This window comes from Oratosquilla oratoria, chromosome 7 (genome assembly GCF_046742065.1).
Source record: "Oratosquilla oratoria isolate Oo_2021 chromosome 7, ASM4674206v1, whole genome shotgun sequence".
In the NCBI taxonomy this organism is placed as follows: Eukaryota; Metazoa; Arthropoda; class Malacostraca; order Stomatopoda; family Squillidae; genus Oratosquilla; species Oratosquilla oratoria.
In genome coordinates this window covers 38,086,744-38,105,108 of record NC_134783.1, presented here as the reverse complement: position 1 = coordinate 38,105,108, position 18,365 = coordinate 38,086,744, and the positions used below count along the sequence as shown (strand labels likewise).

The 18,365-nt window shown below is 39.7% G+C and overlaps 1 protein-coding gene across 2 annotated transcripts in view; it reads left to right on the top strand.

Moving 5' to 3' along the window:
• The window catches only part of Raf (serine/threonine kinase raf oncogene), a 57,666-nt gene that overhangs the window by 8,160 nt on the left and 31,141 nt on the right, over nt 1-18,365 (top strand). For both annotated transcript variants that reach the window (XM_076188008.1, XM_076188009.1), the window contains exons 5-9: nt 1,161-1,369; nt 2,004-2,108; nt 4,683-4,849; nt 5,413-5,604; nt 7,031-7,152. In XM_076188008.1, the coding sequence (XP_076044123.1) occupies nt 1,161-1,369; nt 2,004-2,108; nt 4,683-4,849; nt 5,413-5,604; nt 7,031-7,152 (795 nt within the window). The remainder of the gene's footprint in view (nt 1-1,160; nt 1,370-2,003; nt 2,109-4,682; nt 4,850-5,412; nt 5,605-7,030; nt 7,153-18,365) is intronic.

The following is an 18,365-nucleotide window of genomic DNA, read 5'->3' as shown; positions in this document are numbered from 1 at the left end:
GTGAGGGGAAGATAGGGAGGCTTCAATTGTGACAGTGGGAGAAGCCAGAAGAATGACTGATGGGAAAGGAGGTACAGGTATATGTACATATACCAAAGGTTTTTTCCCCCTCCAAGGGAGGTAGCCAAAGTCAAAAGGCATAAATCCACTCCCACCCATTTCATCCCCACCCACTCAACTCCCATCTACCACTCCTCCCTCCCTTCCTCTTTTTCTTGACTCCTCCTGGATGAGGGGTCATCCCTGCATCTTGCCCATTGCCCTGGGTCAGAAGCAATGCAGCAAGACACAGCACATCCACAGCAAGGCTGCTTCATTTAATCGATGACCCCAACTTTCCATCCCCTCATACAGGTAGTATTGAAAAATATGAAAGTTGGAAAGGCACCTGGGTTGGATGGAATTATGGCATAATGGAAGCAAATAAGTGTATGGGGAAGTGCAAAAATGGAAGTAGATGGAGAATGGATATTGATGAAGAAATGAGGTGTCTCAGAGGGATTTCTTCATGTGTGCTCAGTTTATGTCTTGAGTGGATGGGGAGGGGGTTGCCATCCAATGAAGTGTAATTATCTATATACCAAGGGCTTTTCCCCCTTATTAGGGAGGTAGCCAAGTCAAAAGCCACATACTCACTCCCACTCTTTCCTCCCTCTCATATTAGCTCCTCATGGATGAAGGGTCATCCCTGTCTCCCGACCACTGCTCTGGGTCCAAAGTAATGCAGTAAAGACACAGTACATCCACAGCAAGGCCACTTCACTTAATTGGCAACCCCCCCCCCTCCAACTCCTTATGTGGAAAATAGAGAAGATGGGGAGAAATCCCATTAGGTTTCATCAAAATAACATTCACACATACCCACAGCTCTAGCTCTTGAACCTTGCTGTGGAGGTGCTGTGTCTTGCTGCATTACCTCTGACCTGAGCACTGTAGTGGGGTAAAGGGATGACCCTTTATCAATGAAGAGCAAATATGGGAGGAACAAAGAATGGATTATTGGATGGGCGTGGGATGGGTTTATGCCTCCAAAGTGGCTAGGAATGGTAATCATTGAGTTTGAGAATAGGAGACTGACTAACCCCACTGATTTTTCACAGTGATTTTAAGGATTCACATAAACATAAATCCATGTACATGATGTATGCACTTGATTACAGGCAGCAATGGTACTGGTTGTGATGGAGTGACACGGTCAACCCCACAGTCGCCTTTGCGCTCCGTCGTTCGTGCGCACCTGCCCAACCAGCAGCGCACAACCGTCCAAGTACATCCGGGCAAGACTGTTCGAGAAGCCCTGGCCAAGGCCCTTAGCTTTAGGAAACTTACTCCTGAAATATGTGTAGTCTATAGAAATACAGTACCCAAGGTGAGAATGTCTCAAGTTTCCCATTGAATAATATAAAGATAAGTAAATGTTAACATGGATTCTCAAAGAAAGGGGGCCAATGATGGGTACCTGCATGTAATGCACCTGCAGGAAAGACATTGGAGAGAATCATCTGCCTTCTAAGCCTCTTATCCATCAATACTTGCCTCCATCAGGTGAAGCACCAATGAGCTTTAAGTGATTTTTTTGTTCTGGTTGTCTAAACACATCTGTAGGGCAGAGGTATTGGCTGTGTCTTACCTAAATATCTATGGTTATAGAAATCTGCATGAGTGTATTGTGATAATTGAAGTCATCTACAGGCAGTTCAGTAGCCAGACGCAAAGCCCAAAAGATCTTCAACTATTGCATTCCAATTCCTGTTCCTAGTAATCTATTCTCAAAATAATGTTTGCTCATATATGGCCTTTACATTCTGATTCAAGTATGTATATTTGTATATGGCTTTGCCTTTATTTTTCTGTGCTTATGGGTACATGTATATATGATTTTGTATGTATATATATAAATTTATTGGATGTGCCTATACTTTGTCAATATTATAGAACAAGTGAATGAATTTATTTTTATTTTTTATTTATTTATTTATTTATTTATTTTTATCTTGTTGCAGGTTATTATTCCATGGGAAGCTGATATTTCAGTTCTTGAAGGAGAAGAAATTATAGTAGAAGTATTGGAAAGATTTCCTGTCACCACATCTATTTCTCATAACTTTGTAAGTATTTTCTCTCTCTCTCTCTCTCTCTCTCTCTCTCTCTCTCTCTCTCTCTCTCTCTCTCTCTAAATATATATATATATATATATATCATGATATTTTGTAACTAGGAAGGCTGAGGAGCACATTAGTTTATATTTTGTCCACTCATGTTTTGAATTTAAACTCTAGTATGTACTCTTTTGAAGAGGGAGCAGGGGATGGGGGAAGTAGAGAGTGATTACAGGTGAATGATATTTTGATCCAGTCAGAAGGAATTTCTCCCTATCTTTTCTTTTTCTGCATGAGGGAACGGGTGGTCGCTGATTAAGTGAAGTGGTCTTGCTGTGGATGTACTGTGTCTTGCTGCAATGTATCTGACCCAGGACAGTGGGTGGGATACAGGGATGATCCATCATCCATGAGGAACTAAGATAGAGGGAGGAAAGGGTAGTGGATGGGAGTGAAATGGGTTGGAATGGATGTGTGCCTTTTGACTTGACTACCTCTCTTGTAAAGGCAAAAAAGCCCTTGGTGTGTGTGTGTGTGCATGTGTGTGTGTATATACATTTATATATATATATATATATATATATATATACATACACATACATACATACATACATATACCAAAGGCTTTTTCCCCCTTACATGGGGGGTAGCCAAAAAGAAAAAGGCATAGAAATCACTCCCACCCATTTCATTTCCCATATATTCTACTCCCCTCCACCCTCCTCCCTCCCTCCTATCTTGGCACCTCCTGGATGACAGGTCATCCCTGCATCCTGTCCACTGCCCTGGGTCAGAAGCAGTGTCGCAAGACACAGCACATCCACAGCAAGGCTGCTTCATAAATTTGGCGACCCCCCCCTCTCCGTCCCCTCATGCAGGAAAGGAGAAGACGGGGAGAAATCCCTTCGGGCTGCGTCAAATTTGTTTTTCATACATACTTCCTCACCCCCCATCCCCCACCCACTCCCCCTCATGCATCACAGCCTCATCTATACACAACCCTTCTCCATTCACCCCTATCTTCTGTCCTCTTCCGTCCTTCCTCTACAGACATTCCTCTCTTTTGTAAAGCCCCTTTCACCCCATCCATCCATCTCATCCTAGGACGCCCCCTCATATTCACTCCTTCCACCTCCGCCTTCCACACCTCTTTTACTAATCTTTCTTCACTCATTCTTTCCATGTGTCCAAACCATCCTAATACTCTTTCATCAACCCTATCTCCCAGCTCCCTTTCCACCCCTGTTCTCCTCCTCACCTCCTCATCTCCTCATTTCTCACTCTATCTAGCCTAGTAACCCCCATCATACTTCTCAGACACCTCATCTCAAACACATTCAAACTCCATCTCTCTTCCTCTCTAATGTTCCATGTTTCTGCCCCGTACATTGCTGTTGGTACAATCACTCCTTCATATAACCTCCTCTTAGCATCCATTCCCAGATGTCTATTTCTCATTTACACTCTTCAATCCACCAAGGCATTTACTCGCTTCTCTCAATCTACATTCTACCTCCACCCCCACTCCTCCCTTTCCTGTCACATTCGCACCCAAGTATCTAAAACTATCCACTTCCTCCAGTTTCTCACCCTTAATGCTCACTTCCAGCCTACTGTCACTCTCTCCCCTTGTACATATCATCACCTTACTTTTGCCCACATTTATCTTCAGCTTCCTTCTTTCACACACCTTCTCAAACTCTGTCACCAACTCCCTCAATTCCTCCTCTGATCGTGCTACAAGTGCAGTGTCGTCAGCAAACAACAGCTGGTTCACCTCCCACTTTTCTCCATTTTCTTTAATCATCTCCAACCCCTGACCCACTACCCTTGCATTCACCTCTCGCACCACCCCATCCATGTAAAGATTGAACAGCCAGGGCAACATAACACACCCCTGACAAAGTCCCACCTTTACCTCAAACCATTCACTCTCTCCATTTCTAATCCTAATGCAAGCTCTACAACTCTCATAAAAACTCTTGACTGCTTTTAACAGCTTTCCTCTTATCCTATATATCTGCAATACCTCCCACAGTGCCTTCCTGTCTACCCTGTCGTAAGCCTTTTCCAGATCCATAAAAGCCCAAAAAACATCCTTACCTTTTCCTATAGCTTTCTCACATATCTGTCTTATCACAAAAATCTGATCTACACATCTCCTACCTGTCCTAAAACCACACTGTTCCTCACCAAGTACTCCCTCTGTTCCTCTCCTAATCCTCTCAATCAAGACCCTCCCATAAGCCTTCCCAACTACATGGTGTATATATATTTGTGTCATTTTGACAATTGGAAATAAACTCATCTGCTGGGATTCGAACCTCCGCCAGAGCGGAATGTTTCATATAAAGCGAGGACTGTAGTACAGGCGGTACAGTCCTCACTTTATATGAAGCATTCCGCTCTGGTGGGGGTTCGAATCCCAGCAGATGAGTTTATATGTATATATATATAGAGAGAGAGAGATTGATAGGGTGGGAGATAAATACAGTTTCGTTTGGCTATCCCCTTATAAGGGGGAAAGGACCCATGGTGTATATTAAGTATGGTAATCATGTCTTCTTTCTTTTTTCCTTCCAGATAAGAAGAACATTTTTTTCCTTAACTTATTGTGATAATTGCCATCGTCTGTTATTTTATGGTTTCATATGCCGAACTTGTGGCTATAGATTTCATCAGCGATGTTCTGTTGATGTACCCAAGTTATGTCAACAGGATCAACGTATTACAAATAATATTTATCAGCAGTAAGTGTAATTTTCTTTGTTCATATTGACAAGAATGAATGTCATATATACTTTTGAATGCAAATTTTTTAAGCAGAAATATGGGAAGTTTTGAAGGAACTAATAATGGGTACTTATTTGAAGTGGTTCTCTGAGGAAGCTCAGGCCCATTCACATGTACACAATAAAACAGACCAGTCATATGATCTTTTGCCCCGCTTGTGTTTTGTTTGGGGATTTGCATCTCTGAATCTGGCCATCTGCTGAGCCTCACAACCCCAAAACAATGTCCCAAATTTTATTTTAGAACTGCAATAGTTGTAATTGCCTTGTGGGGAATCAGGGTGGGCACAGGTCTTGCAAGAAAGAAGAGGTGCAATAGGTTGACTTATTGGTAATGAAGCTAAATGTACTATACTTAGTGTAAATATTGGTTGATTGGTCTCTAGAGTGTGGGTTTCCAGGAATTTTGCCAATGCTTGTGTAACTACATGTTTATATGTAAGAAATGTTGAATAAAATACCTTATCAATACAAATATGTGTGTGTAATTTTAATTTTGATATATATTTTTTTCTTTGTAGTTTGCTAGGTTACACTCAAGAATACCCAAGTTTGGTGTCAGGAGGACCCTCTCAGCACCCTTTTGGTGCTGGAACTTTACCCCATCATTACCCTCCTCATTTTGTGCAGCAGTACTGCGGAACTGCTGCTCAACCTTGTGCACAGTCTAGGGGATCCAGAACCACACCAGCTCCACTAGCACCCAGAGACAGGTAAGACTTAGGTTAATTCCTTCAGGTTGTTGGGGGCATTTTTAGCACATAACAAGGATTTTGTTTTGATTTTTATTGGAGTGGTGGGAGTAAACCAGCCCTGGCCATCAGGCCCCACTGTGGAGGTGCTGTGTCTTGCAGCATTGCCTTTGACCTTAGCAGTGTGTTGAGACAGGGATGACCCTTCATCCACAATGTGCTAAAATGGGAGGGGTGGTGAATGGGTTTTGGATGGGTGTGAGATAGGTATATACTTTGACTCAGCCACACCCTTGTAAGGGGAAAAAAGGCTCCTTGGTATTCTATTCAGCATAAGAAAAGCGTGGCTCAAAAGAGATGAACTTACACAGAGAAAATAAATAAATGGTTGCCAAAAGAGATTGTCAATGCATGAGAGGAGGAAAGTGTGCCAAGACTTGATATTGACACAGGGTAACATGATTGGTATTTTTCTGAAGTTTTCATATATCTGCTGACATGTATTTACCTAATGCAAAGATGGATAGAGTGAAAAATGTAAAGGTGAAGCAGAGAAGGAGGTGAAAGAGAACTGTCAGATAAGGTAGATCAAAGAGTGCGGAGATGATATGGGTGTGTGGAAAGAATGAATGATAAAAAAAAAAGTGTGTGTAGAAGGCAGAAGTCCATGAAACTGTCTTTCCACCCCACCCTCCACTTCACCTCCACACTTCTTTATATCCATTTATGTAGCCTCCACTATAGTTCATAAACGCTTTATCTCAACAACATTTAGGTTCTTCCTTTATACAGTCATCTCTTTGTTAATCCTGAGATACTTATTTCTTGTAACACTGTTCATTACCTCCAGACAGTGACTAGTTTCGCTTATTCTATGATTTAACTCCTCCACTCTGTTCCCAGTTACTTGTGACCTCGAATAGTTAAAGCTGTACACTTCTTCCAGCCTCTCACCTATTAGATTCCCTCCAACCCACCACCACTATTACCCCTTGTACATCTTATAATGTTACTTTTGCTCATATTTACTTACATGGAGAAAGTTGAAGTTTTTACATGATTTAAACACTGGCTGAGCGGGTTAGGGCGTCGTTACTTGCGGTGAAGGTCAAGGGATGGCGGTTCGAATCCTGCCACCGGTGAAGTTGAACCAAGGGCATGGTTAATTAAATTCCACCCTATAAAGTCCTCTGTAAGGGGCACCATCCTAGCCTTCCGATGGGAGGAGTTTGTGACGTTAAACCGTATCATCACATTGATAAAACAAGAAAGGGTGTGATGGGAGAGGAATGGTTAATGAGGTTCCTCTTCTTTGCCTCACCACTCCAGTTTGTGTTTAATGGCTAATTGGTTGAGGTGTGGGGTGTGGGTGGGTGGGGGGGGTCATTGAAGTGAGACTTACAGATTCAGAAATTTTTAATTTTGTGTTCATCTCTGTCCTTAACAGGTCATCATCAGCTCCTAATGTTTGTTGCAACTTGGTCAACCTTGCAAACCCACCAGATGCTGCTCATGTTGCAGAATTTGGGCAACGATTTAGCAGCAAAAATTACAACCCCACAAGTCCAGGTTAGCCGTTGGTGTCAGTGCACATTACAAGTACTGAAAGCTTTATAGTTATTCAGTGACTTGTCTGTTGCCATTTAAACTAATGATATACTGAGATTACAGTGATATATATTTTTTCTTGGGTTCGTGATTTTTCCACCATATATTGAAAATCAGGTGTCAGGTGGTTGCAGAAAAAAAAAATAATGTTAAGCGATAATTCTGAAATTATATTTAGATGTCATAAGATGAATATGTACTCTTAGGGTTGATTGAAATGGTCGTCTCTTTAGAGGGAAATAGAGGTAGTAATTAGTCTGTGGGAAAGTATGAAATTGGAAAGCATTTCCTCCTGTCAAACATGTCATTTTGAAAATGGACTAGTGCAGTTTGTAAATGGTTGATGAGGGAATGGCTTTGAATGCTATTTTTGATATGATATTCCATATAGATTCTTATTTTGTTGAGCAGGAATTATTAGAAACTTTTCAGTATTTTACTACAGTTTTAAGAATTGCACTTTCACTATATGAATTTGTTTTGTATTATTTACTTATTGAAATAAGATACTTTTATTTCGTATTAATTATTTTCCTTCATTTTTTATAATTTACTTTACATGGCTGGGCCCCTCATGGAGTTTAAAAGTCATCATACTCAGATTGACTTGGTATTATCTAAACAGGATATTTCTGGATGGGTCATTAGTATTGATGGATTATTACCAAACATCTGTTCCTTAAGTTTAAGTTAGACATGTTAGGGACTCCCGTTTATGCTCCTTTTGGAAATTTTTATTTAGATATTTTATGTACAATATTCTGTCTGTAAATATATTTTTAGATTTTTACATATAGATTTCTGTAAATCTTTCTTTTTTCAGTGTACTCTACTTTAATCTCTGATATTCCTCAGTATTATTCATTTTGGTCCTGAGCACATTTCCCATTTTCTTTGTTTTAATATTTTTTTTGTGGTGCCTGGTCACCATCTTTTCCTGTTAGTATTTCTGCCCATCTCTTTTAAACCTCATCTTTGTTCTGACATGACTTCTGTTCTTCTTGGATTTTCCTTGTACCTCTATCCTGAACCCATTCATTGTCATCTTTCCTGCTTTCGTTTATTTCCACTGCCCTGGGTCAGAAGCAGTGTCGCAAGATACAGCATATCCACAGCAAGGCTGCTTCATTAATTCAGCGACCCCCCCTCTCCATCCCCTCCTGCAAAAAAGGAGAAGACGGGGAGAAATCCCTTTGGGATGTGACAATTTATTTCTCATACATACTCTCTCACCCCCCATCCCCACCCACTCCCCCTCATGCATCACAGCATCATCCATACACAACCATTCGCTGTTCACCCCTATCTTCTGTTCTTTCCCATCCTTCCTCAACAGACCCTCTTTCCCAATGCCCCTTTTACCCCATCCATCCATCTCGTCCTAGGATGCCCCCTCATGTTCATTTCTTCCACATCTGCCTTCCACACCTCTTTTACTAATCTTTCTTCACTTATTCTCTCCATGTGTCCAAACCATCCTAATACTCTTTCATCAGCCCTATCTCCCAACTCCCTTCCCACCCCTGTTCTTCTCCTCACCTTCTTATTTCTCACTCTGTCCAGCCTAGTAACCTTTATCATACTTCTCAGGCATTTCATCTCAAACACATTCAAACTCCTTCTCTCTTCCTCTCTTATGCTCCATGTTTCTTCCTGGTACAGGGCTGTCGGCAAAATCACTCCTTCATACAATTTCCTCTTAGCATCCATTCACAAATGTCTAATTCTCATTACACTTTTTAATCCACCAAGGCATTTACTTGCTTCTCTCAATCTACATTCTACCTCCACCCCCACTCCTCCCTTTCCTGCCACATTCACACCCAAGTATCTAAAACTATCCACTTCCTCCAGTCTCTCCCCCTTAATACTCACTTCCAGTCTGCTGCCACTCTCCCCTTGTACATCTCATCACCTTACTTTTACCTACATCTATCTTGAACTTTCTTCTTTCACACACCTTCCCAAACTCTGTCACTAACTTCCTCAATCTCTCCTCTAATCCTGCTACAAGCACAGTGTTGTCAGCAAACAACAGCTGGCTTATCTCCCATTTTTTTCTCTATTTTCTTTAACAATCTCCAATCCCTGATCCACTACCCTTACATTCACCTCTTGCACCATCCCATCCATGTATAAATTGAACAACCAGGGTGAACACATCCCTGACGAAATCCCACCTTTCCTTCAAACCACTCACTCTCTCCATTTCTAATCCTAACACAGGCTCTATTACTCTTGTAAGAACTTTTGACTGCCCTCAACAGCTTTCCTCCTATCCCATATATCTGCAATACCTCCCACAGTGCCTTCCTGTCTACCCTTTCATAAGCCTTTTCCAGTTCTATAAAAGCCCAAGATACATCCTTACCTTTTCCTATAGCTTTCTCACATATGACTTACCACTACTGTTCCTCACCAATTACTCCCTCTGTTCCTCTCCTAATCCTCCCATAAGCCTCCCCAACTACACTTAACCACTTCAATACGGGACTTAAATCTCGCGGGCAGCAACCAATGCCAGACGTATGACGTAACGAAATAATATTCGCATCATAAAATATAGTCGCCGCTTATATTGATCGTTCTCTCTTTCACCCGCGAATTTTGAAAACCACAGAGAATGGGATTCAGGGCGCATTTGGGAGAATGTAAAAACACAGGGGCGACTACAATAAATATAATCAAGACGCCGATATGGCAGCGTCGCGAATCCACTTGCTCCTCATGACGCCTACGTGTGCGGCACCGTATGGAAGGGGTTAACAAGCTGATCCCTCAGTAACTACTACACTCACATTTGTCCCCTTTTCCCTTGTAAAGTGGAACTATACAGGAACTCCTCCAGTCCTCCAGCATTCTACCCTCTCTTAAACAAATATAACCTCACCAGCCAGTCCACCATCACTGTACCTCCTTTTTCAGACATTCTGCATGGCATCCATCCAACCCAGGTGCCTTACCTGTTCTCATCATCTTAACAGCTGCCTTCACTTCATCTTTCCTTATTTCTCTTCCATTTTCCTCACTCATCTAAGAAATTTTCTTAGCGCTTCCCACTGCATCTACCTTTCCCTCCCTATCCTCCTTCACATTTAGCAACTCCCTAAAATACTCTGCCCACCTTTCTCTTACTGCCTTCTCTTTCATTATCATCTCTCTATCTGCACCTTTTACCTTTTCTTCTCTACTTGATTCGCCTCCTCTTTCTCTCTTAATTTCTTTCCAATTTTTTTTTATTACTTTAAAAATTTTCTGTCATACTATTACCCCATTTCACATCTGCTCTCCTCTTTGCCTCCTTTATCTTATGCTTTACTTCTCTTTACTTTGTACCTCTCATATGATTCCCTTGTCCTAATTTGTAACCAATCCATAAAAGCCTGCTCCTTCTCTTCTACACCCTTCTTCATTTCCTCATCCCACCACTCTCTAATCTTCCTTCTATTTCCTCCTATCCTTGTTCCACACACCATCTTTGCACACCTTATGACTCCCTCCTTGAACCATCCCCAATCCTCCTCCACTCCTAGTTCTACTCTATCCTTCACTCCCTCCCAATCCTCTCTCAGCTTCTTCTTAAACTCCTTCTCCTTTTCTTTCTCATTTAAGCAGGTCACTCTAAGTACCTCCCTACCTTCTGTCCTTTTCCTCTTTCTCCACCTATCCTCCACTCTCAACTTACCTTCCACCAAAAAATTATTATCATGCAGACAATACCCCAGATGGGGAATACATACATACATATACCAAAGGCTTTTTCCCCCTTACAAGGGAGGTAGCCAAAAAAACAAAGGCATAGAAACCACTCCCACCCATTCCATCCCCTACATACCAGGGTTGCGGAGTCGGATGGTATAAGGTCCGACTCCGACTCCTAGAATTCCTAGGATGCCGACTCCGGCTCTTTTGATTCCTCTGACTCCGACTCCTTAACTCCTTGACCCCTATCTGGAAATCTATTCTGCAGATCCATATACCAGCCTCCCACACCTATTCAGCAAGCATTTTATAAATATTTTTCCTGTGTATTATTTTTACGTGAAACATTCACTTGTATGATAAATATACCCATATACACTCACCCAGCTTTATATATATATATGCACACAAGCACGTATATTTGTATAAACATATATATATTAAATATATAATGGTATTATTTATGCTCATGATCATCTACCAGCTTATGAGCACTTTCAAATCTGTCATGGCTGAGTTGCCACTTCAAGCTATATATTTTCTTTTTCCTTTGTGACCCTCCCCTCCACCCCAAAAAAAAAAAAAAAATCATCTGTTATTTCATTTGTCCATTCTCATAAACCTTCTATCACAATATTGGGAAAAAATGTGACAAATCATGATGAGGAAAGGTTAATGGAGAATGCCCTACCTAGTACTTACTGCAGAATTAATTTCACCATGTTATCATAAAAACCAGGAATCAGTTCAGGAAAGAGAGAGACAACCTTCCCAAGTGCATACTGTTCATAGCTGCTGTTGTTCCTCCCCTTTTCAGTCATCACCAAATGCTGTGACATATGCTCTAATGTCATTCCTATCTGGCCTCTGAAACTGGTCAAAGTTTATCTCTGGGCATTATCCCAGCATGACATAGCTCCTACAAAACAGTAAACCACACAAAAACACTTCTATTGACTTTTACATACATGAAGACGTACATGCATAGTGCATACGTAGTGGATATTTAATATTGTCTAGACTGTCATGTGCATGTGTACATGATGGAGTTCTAGATGTTAACATAATTTGAATTAATTAGACAGTCAACTAAGGTAAAGTAGCTAGTTTAAATTATTTAAAGATAAAAATCATCTCTGTCACTTGACAGTTGACAAATTATTCAGGAATTTGAGTTAATAATTATATTTATTGAATATTTATTAAAAATAGAAATACATTCCACTGGCTATGACTCCCATAGTATAGAATGAATGAAACATTAATACAAACTACATTCTGGAAACTTCTATAAATGGTATATATCCTGTAACTAGCTATAAAGCTATTCTATACTGGATGGTTATTAAATTTTCTCAACACAAAACATATCAAATTTTTTAGATTTTTAAAATTTGGAATAATGAGACCTACTGCTTTCTATTTGCACAATAGCAACAAATTATTTCACATTGCACATCTATAGACAGTATTTTACAGCTATTGGACTTAAGGAGTCGGATAAAAAATTCCAACTCCGACTCCTAGTACTCTTAGAAATCCGACTCCGACTCCCGGCTAAAACCTCCGACTCTCTCCAACTCCGACTCCGACTCTGCAGCCCTGCTACATACTCTACTCCCCTTTACCCTCTTCACTCCCTCTTATCTTGGCACTTCCTGGATGATGGGTCATCCTTGCATCTTGTCCATTGCCCTGGGTCAGAAGCAGTGCTGCAAGACAGCACATCCACAGCAAGGCCACTTCATTAAATCAGAGACACCCCCCACCCCCTCCGTCTCATCATGCAGAGAATGAGAAGATGGGGAGAAATCCCTTTGCGATGTGTCAACTTATTTCTCGTACATACTCCCTCACCCCCCATCCCCCATGCACTCCCCCTCATGCATTACAGCATCATCCATACACAACCCTTCTCAATTCACTCCTATCTTCTGTCCTTTCCCATCCTTCCTCAACAAACATTCCCCTCTTTCCCAATGCCCCTTTTACCCCATCCATCCATCTCATCCTAGGTTGCCTGCTCATGTTCACTCTTTCCACCTCTGCCTTCCACGGGGAATACAACTTTGTAAATACAGCTAAGTAAATACACACACCGACCATTGACTAGAAAGGTCATCTCAAACGAGATCTGGAGAATAGCGCTTTTTCACGAAGTTGGAGGAAAACGAATGCCTAGTTGGTATTTGTGTGGGAAAGGGAGTGCTTAGGGGTGCCCAAAATGAGTTAGTAGTGAAATTAAAGAGTGTCAAAGAAGCAAAAATGGAGGATAGTCAAAACAGGCAGAAATATAGCAAAGCAACCAAAAGAAAACTAGATGTGAGCAGGGTTGAATAGCCTTTAGGTGTCATCCGTAAGAAAAGTTGTGATATTGAGACTCAACAATGTAATCAAAGGTATGAAGAGGAAAGTTATTTCGGTTTTTCCAGCTTTGCAAGAGGTGATAGAAGGTTGGAGAAAATTATAGAACTAGAAAAGGAGATGAGTTATAAAAAATATTTCATGGAATCAAGAGATTAAGGAAAAAATTATTTTAAAGAGTGATATTTTGCAGTGTATAAAGAAGCAAGTGAATTAAGAAAAGAAAATGCAGAAATAGATAGAGAGGTAAGTGACCTAAAAAAAAGAACTAATCAAAGTAAAAAATGAAAGGATGAAAAACAAAGATACAGTAAGTCCTCGTTATAAGGTACATATGCGTTCCTGAAAACCTTACCGCATATTGAAATTATCATGTACCGAACCCATTATAACATGTAATAATAGGATATGGCAGATGTACCTTCTCCCTGCTCTTTCCTCTTCCAAACACGAGAGGATACTGTATCCGTGAATTTTTCTTACCATAAATAGAATCGAGGGTAGTAATGACCAAATACCGGAACTGTGAATTTACCGGATAAAGAATTACGGTATAAGGAGGACTCACTGTACTAACAAAAATGAGGCTTTAAAAAGAGAGGTAAAAGAACAAATTAAAACAGTGACCAAGAAAGTTGGAGATAGTATTAGGGAGACAGATCTTCAAAAAATTAAAAACCAATGGAAATTAGATCGGGAGAATAAAAAATAGCATTTAAAGAAATTGTACAAGTGCAAGAAAATGCGAAAGAAACATTAAAGTAATTAAGGAAAAAAAAATTGGGTCAGGGACACAGTAGACCCCCCCCCCAAAAAAAAAGAAAAGAAAAAAGTATAGTGGTATATGGTATAAAGGAAAAATATAATTTAGTAAGGTACTTAAGAGAAAAAGAGAGAATAAAATAGCAAAAGAAATTCTGAAAGAAGTACAAGATAATGGAAAAGGAAATAGAGGAAGTGCATAGAATGGGGCAGTACTCAGAAGTAAAGAATTGACCTCTAAAAATTAAACGAAGGTCACAAATGATAGCAGAAGTATTAGTAAGAACAAGAAAATTGGCAAAAAGTGAAAAGTACAAAAGTATGTGGATAAGAAAGGAAATGAGTGGTGAGGGAAAAGAGGGAGACAAGGCACAAAAAAATGAAGCTAATAAAAAAAAAAAGAGAGGGAGAGAGAGAGAAATATATATATATATATATATATTTTTTTTTTTTAGAGAGAGAGAGAGAGAGAGAGTGTGTGTGTGCTGGACTTGAGGCCAAGAAAGTGGTATATCAAAGGAAAGGAAATGGAGGAAACGGAAAACAAGGCAGAAAAGGAAGAAAATTAAAGTAACTTGTAACAACAAAGTCTGATTTCAGGATTAGATTAATTAAATAATTATCTGGCAGAAGAAAAACCAGATATAATGGGAATTGTGGAGACAAAATTAAAAGGTCCACCACCATAGAATAGTGTTGGACAAGGTTTATACAATCACTGAATGAAAAATAGAGTAGAAGAGTCATGTTTTTGACTAAGAAGGGCTTAACTGTGACAAAGATCACAGGAGAAAATAATATGGAATTGATCATGATAAGAGTTGAAAATAGTGACATGAAAAGTAGAAAGTTTGTGGTGATCTATGTCCCCCAAAAACACATTCTTGGAAAGAGTGACCATTCCAAAATGTTGGAAGACAAGGCATACATTAAATGAAATGCTGAAAGGAGGAAATCTAGTAACTATGGGTGATTTTAACTAAATAAATATGTTGGGAGATGACAGTGAAGGGTGGAGAGGACCTTTGGGGAAACATACTACATGACATGACCATTGAATACACAATGACTCAGTGGGTAAAAGAAAATACCAGATATAGAAATAATGAAGAAGTGTTGAGACTAGATTTAATATTTACATCAGAGCCTGAAATTTTGAATAAAATTGAATACAAGACACCAATTGGGAAGAGTGATCATACTACTTGAGCTCAAACTAAAAGAGGAAATATATATGGAGAGAAACAAGAAACACAGAAAAGGAAGACTGATGTATAACAAAACAGACTTTGGGAAACTTAGTTCTTTCAAAGAGCGAGTTGGGAAAAGTTCTTTAATGAAACAGATGGAATAGAAATGGATGATTTTAAAGGAAATCTATAATGAAGGAGTGGGTAAATATGTACCAAAACAAAAACAGGGAAAGGTGTACATTAAGTAATAGTGTAACAAAAAGTGTAGTGAGGCAAAAGATAGATAAGACAAGCTGGGAAAAGATGGAAAAAAGGGAAAGTGGCAAATATATATCAATCTAAGAAACGTGGAACATAAGAGAAGAAGAGAGAAGGAGTTTGAATGTGTTTGAGATGAGGTGTCTGAGAAGTATGGTGGGGGTTACTAGGCTGGATAGAGTGAGAAATGAGGAGGTGAGTAGGAGAAAAGGGGTGAAAAAGGAGCTGGGAGATGGGTTGATGAAAGAATATTGGGATGGTTTGGACACATGGAAAGAATGAGTGAAGAAAGACTAGTAAAAGAGGTATGGAAGGCAGATGTGGAGGGAGTGAACATGAGGGGACGTCCTCTCCTTATATGCAAGGGGGGGTTGCCGATTAAATGAAGCGGCCTTGCTGTGGATGTGCTGTGTCTTGCGACACTGCTTCTGACCCAGGGCGGTGGGCAAGGTGCAGGGATGACCCGTCATCCAGGAGGTGCTCAGATGAGAGGGAGTGTGGGAGGGGTGTGGAGTGTATTTAGGGATAAAATGGGTGGGAGTGTTTTTATGCCTTTCCCTTTTTGGCTACCTCCCTTGAAAGGGGGAAAAAGCCTTGGTATATGTATGTATGTAAGAAATTATGTAAAAATATGCAGTGAAGAAAAAAGAAACTATGAAAAATACATAATAGACAAATGTAAAAATCAACTTAAATTATTCTATAGATATGTGAATGGTAAATTAGAAATAAACAGGAAATAGTAAAATTATGTCAAGGGAACATGGAATACACAGAGGATATAGAAATGGCAGTCAAAGAAATTATTATGTAAAAATATGCAGGGAAGAAAAAAGGAACTATGAAAAATACATAATAGACAAATGTAAAAATCAACCTAAATTATTCTATAGATATGTGAATGGTAAATTAAAAATAGACAGGAAATAGTAAAACTATGTCAAGGGAACATGGAATACACAGAGGATATAGAAATGGCTGAAATTATGAACAAACATTTCAAATCTGTGTTCACTAAAGAAAACATACACCATTGGGATGAAGGAAGTGGAGAAAGATCCCCCCATGAGAAAAATAACTGTGACACAGAAATAAGGGACCAAATAATGAACCTTGATGTCAGAAAATCACACAGCCCAGACAGAATTGCAAACTGGATACTAAAAGAATGTATAGATGAACTAATAGACAAAATATATAAGATAATAGATTGCTCACTCAAAGAAGGGAAGGTACTGGAGAAACCTACAATTTGTTAAGATCAATAAAGGTGTCTTTTAATTACTTGGATGAGGAAATGGTAAAGAAAATACTAGTCACACTGATAAGACCAAGACTGGACTATGGACACCCAGTACAAAAAAGAACATGAGGAAAATAGAAAGAATCCAAAGAGCAATGACAGAGATGACCCCAACACTTTCAAAACTGACGTATGATCAAAGATTTTCTAAAAATTACCAACCCTGGAACAAAGAAGAGAAAGAGGTGATATGTTGGCCATTTATAGAATTATGAAAGACATGGAGGTCCTTGATAGAGAAAACAAGTTGGGATAGAAAAAAAAACAAGGGGGCATGAAAAGAAACTCAGAAAGGACAATTATACAAGAGATTTGAAAAAACTACTTCCCACACAGAGTGGTGGATGTCTGGAACAAATAAGATGAAACAATAGTGTGTGGAAACACCATACATGAATTTAAGAATAAACTAGGTGTTGTAAGATACAAAGATGGGACACCACAAGCATAGCTCCCCTTTCCTTAAAATACAACTAGGTAAATACAAGCAACTTGTTAGAACCATACATGACTGCTCCTCCACAGCAGTTTCCAACAATCAAGGAAACAAAGATCCCCTTCAAAGAACACAAATCAAAGCTTTAAAAAGAAATATATATATATATATATATATATATATATATATATATATATATATATATATACACATACATATATATATATATCAAGGGCTTCTTCCCCCTTATAAGGGAGGTAACCAAGTCAAAGGCATGCACCCACTCCAGCCCATTCCATTTCCATGCACCATACTTGTTTCCCTCTCATCTTAACTCCTCATGGATGGAGGTTCATCCCTGTCTCCTGCCTGTGCCCAGGTCAGAAGCAATACAGCAAGACACAGAATAATAAATGGATTATACATTAAAACCAATTCCATTGAACATTACATCCCCAAACTAAAATCCTCCCCATAGAACAACACATGCTTGTGATAGGTACACAGTTGTATGCAAGGACCTTCAAAACCATCCATCCATCCTACCCATCACATTACACAAGTACAATAAACAGATTGGAAAAAGAAGTCATACTACTTAAACATCTTTAACAATCTACCACCTGTATTTCTCAGCACATCCTTACAAAAACACATAAACATTCAGATTACAAAACAAACACTCTTAAGATTGTCCCCAAACACCAGTCTTCAATTAAATCTCCCTAGACATCAACATTGTACAATATTTCATAATATTGTGCAGTATTGTTGATTGTGTAGCAGCTGCTTCATTCTGCCTTGCTTCACTTTTGTACATTATTCCTCTTTTGTATCCTTCCCTTGCCATCATTCTTCTGATGCACCAACTATTTTCTCTTCTGACCTCTCTCATGTCTCCCACCTTTTTCTCTTTCCACTGCATCCTCTCCTCTCCCCTGCAGGATCTCTGCCAGTTCCTCATTGTCATCTAAATCTAATGGCTTTCATCTGTTGTTGTAGTTCTTCTACATCCCCTTTTTCTTCCTTTTCCTCTTCCTCTTCTTTATCCACTTTCACTTTTCCTCCTATTTTCCTCCTCCTCCTCCTCGTCCTCCTCCTCCTCCTCCTCCTCGTCCTCCTCCTCCTCCTCCTCCTCTTCTTCCTCCTCCTCAAT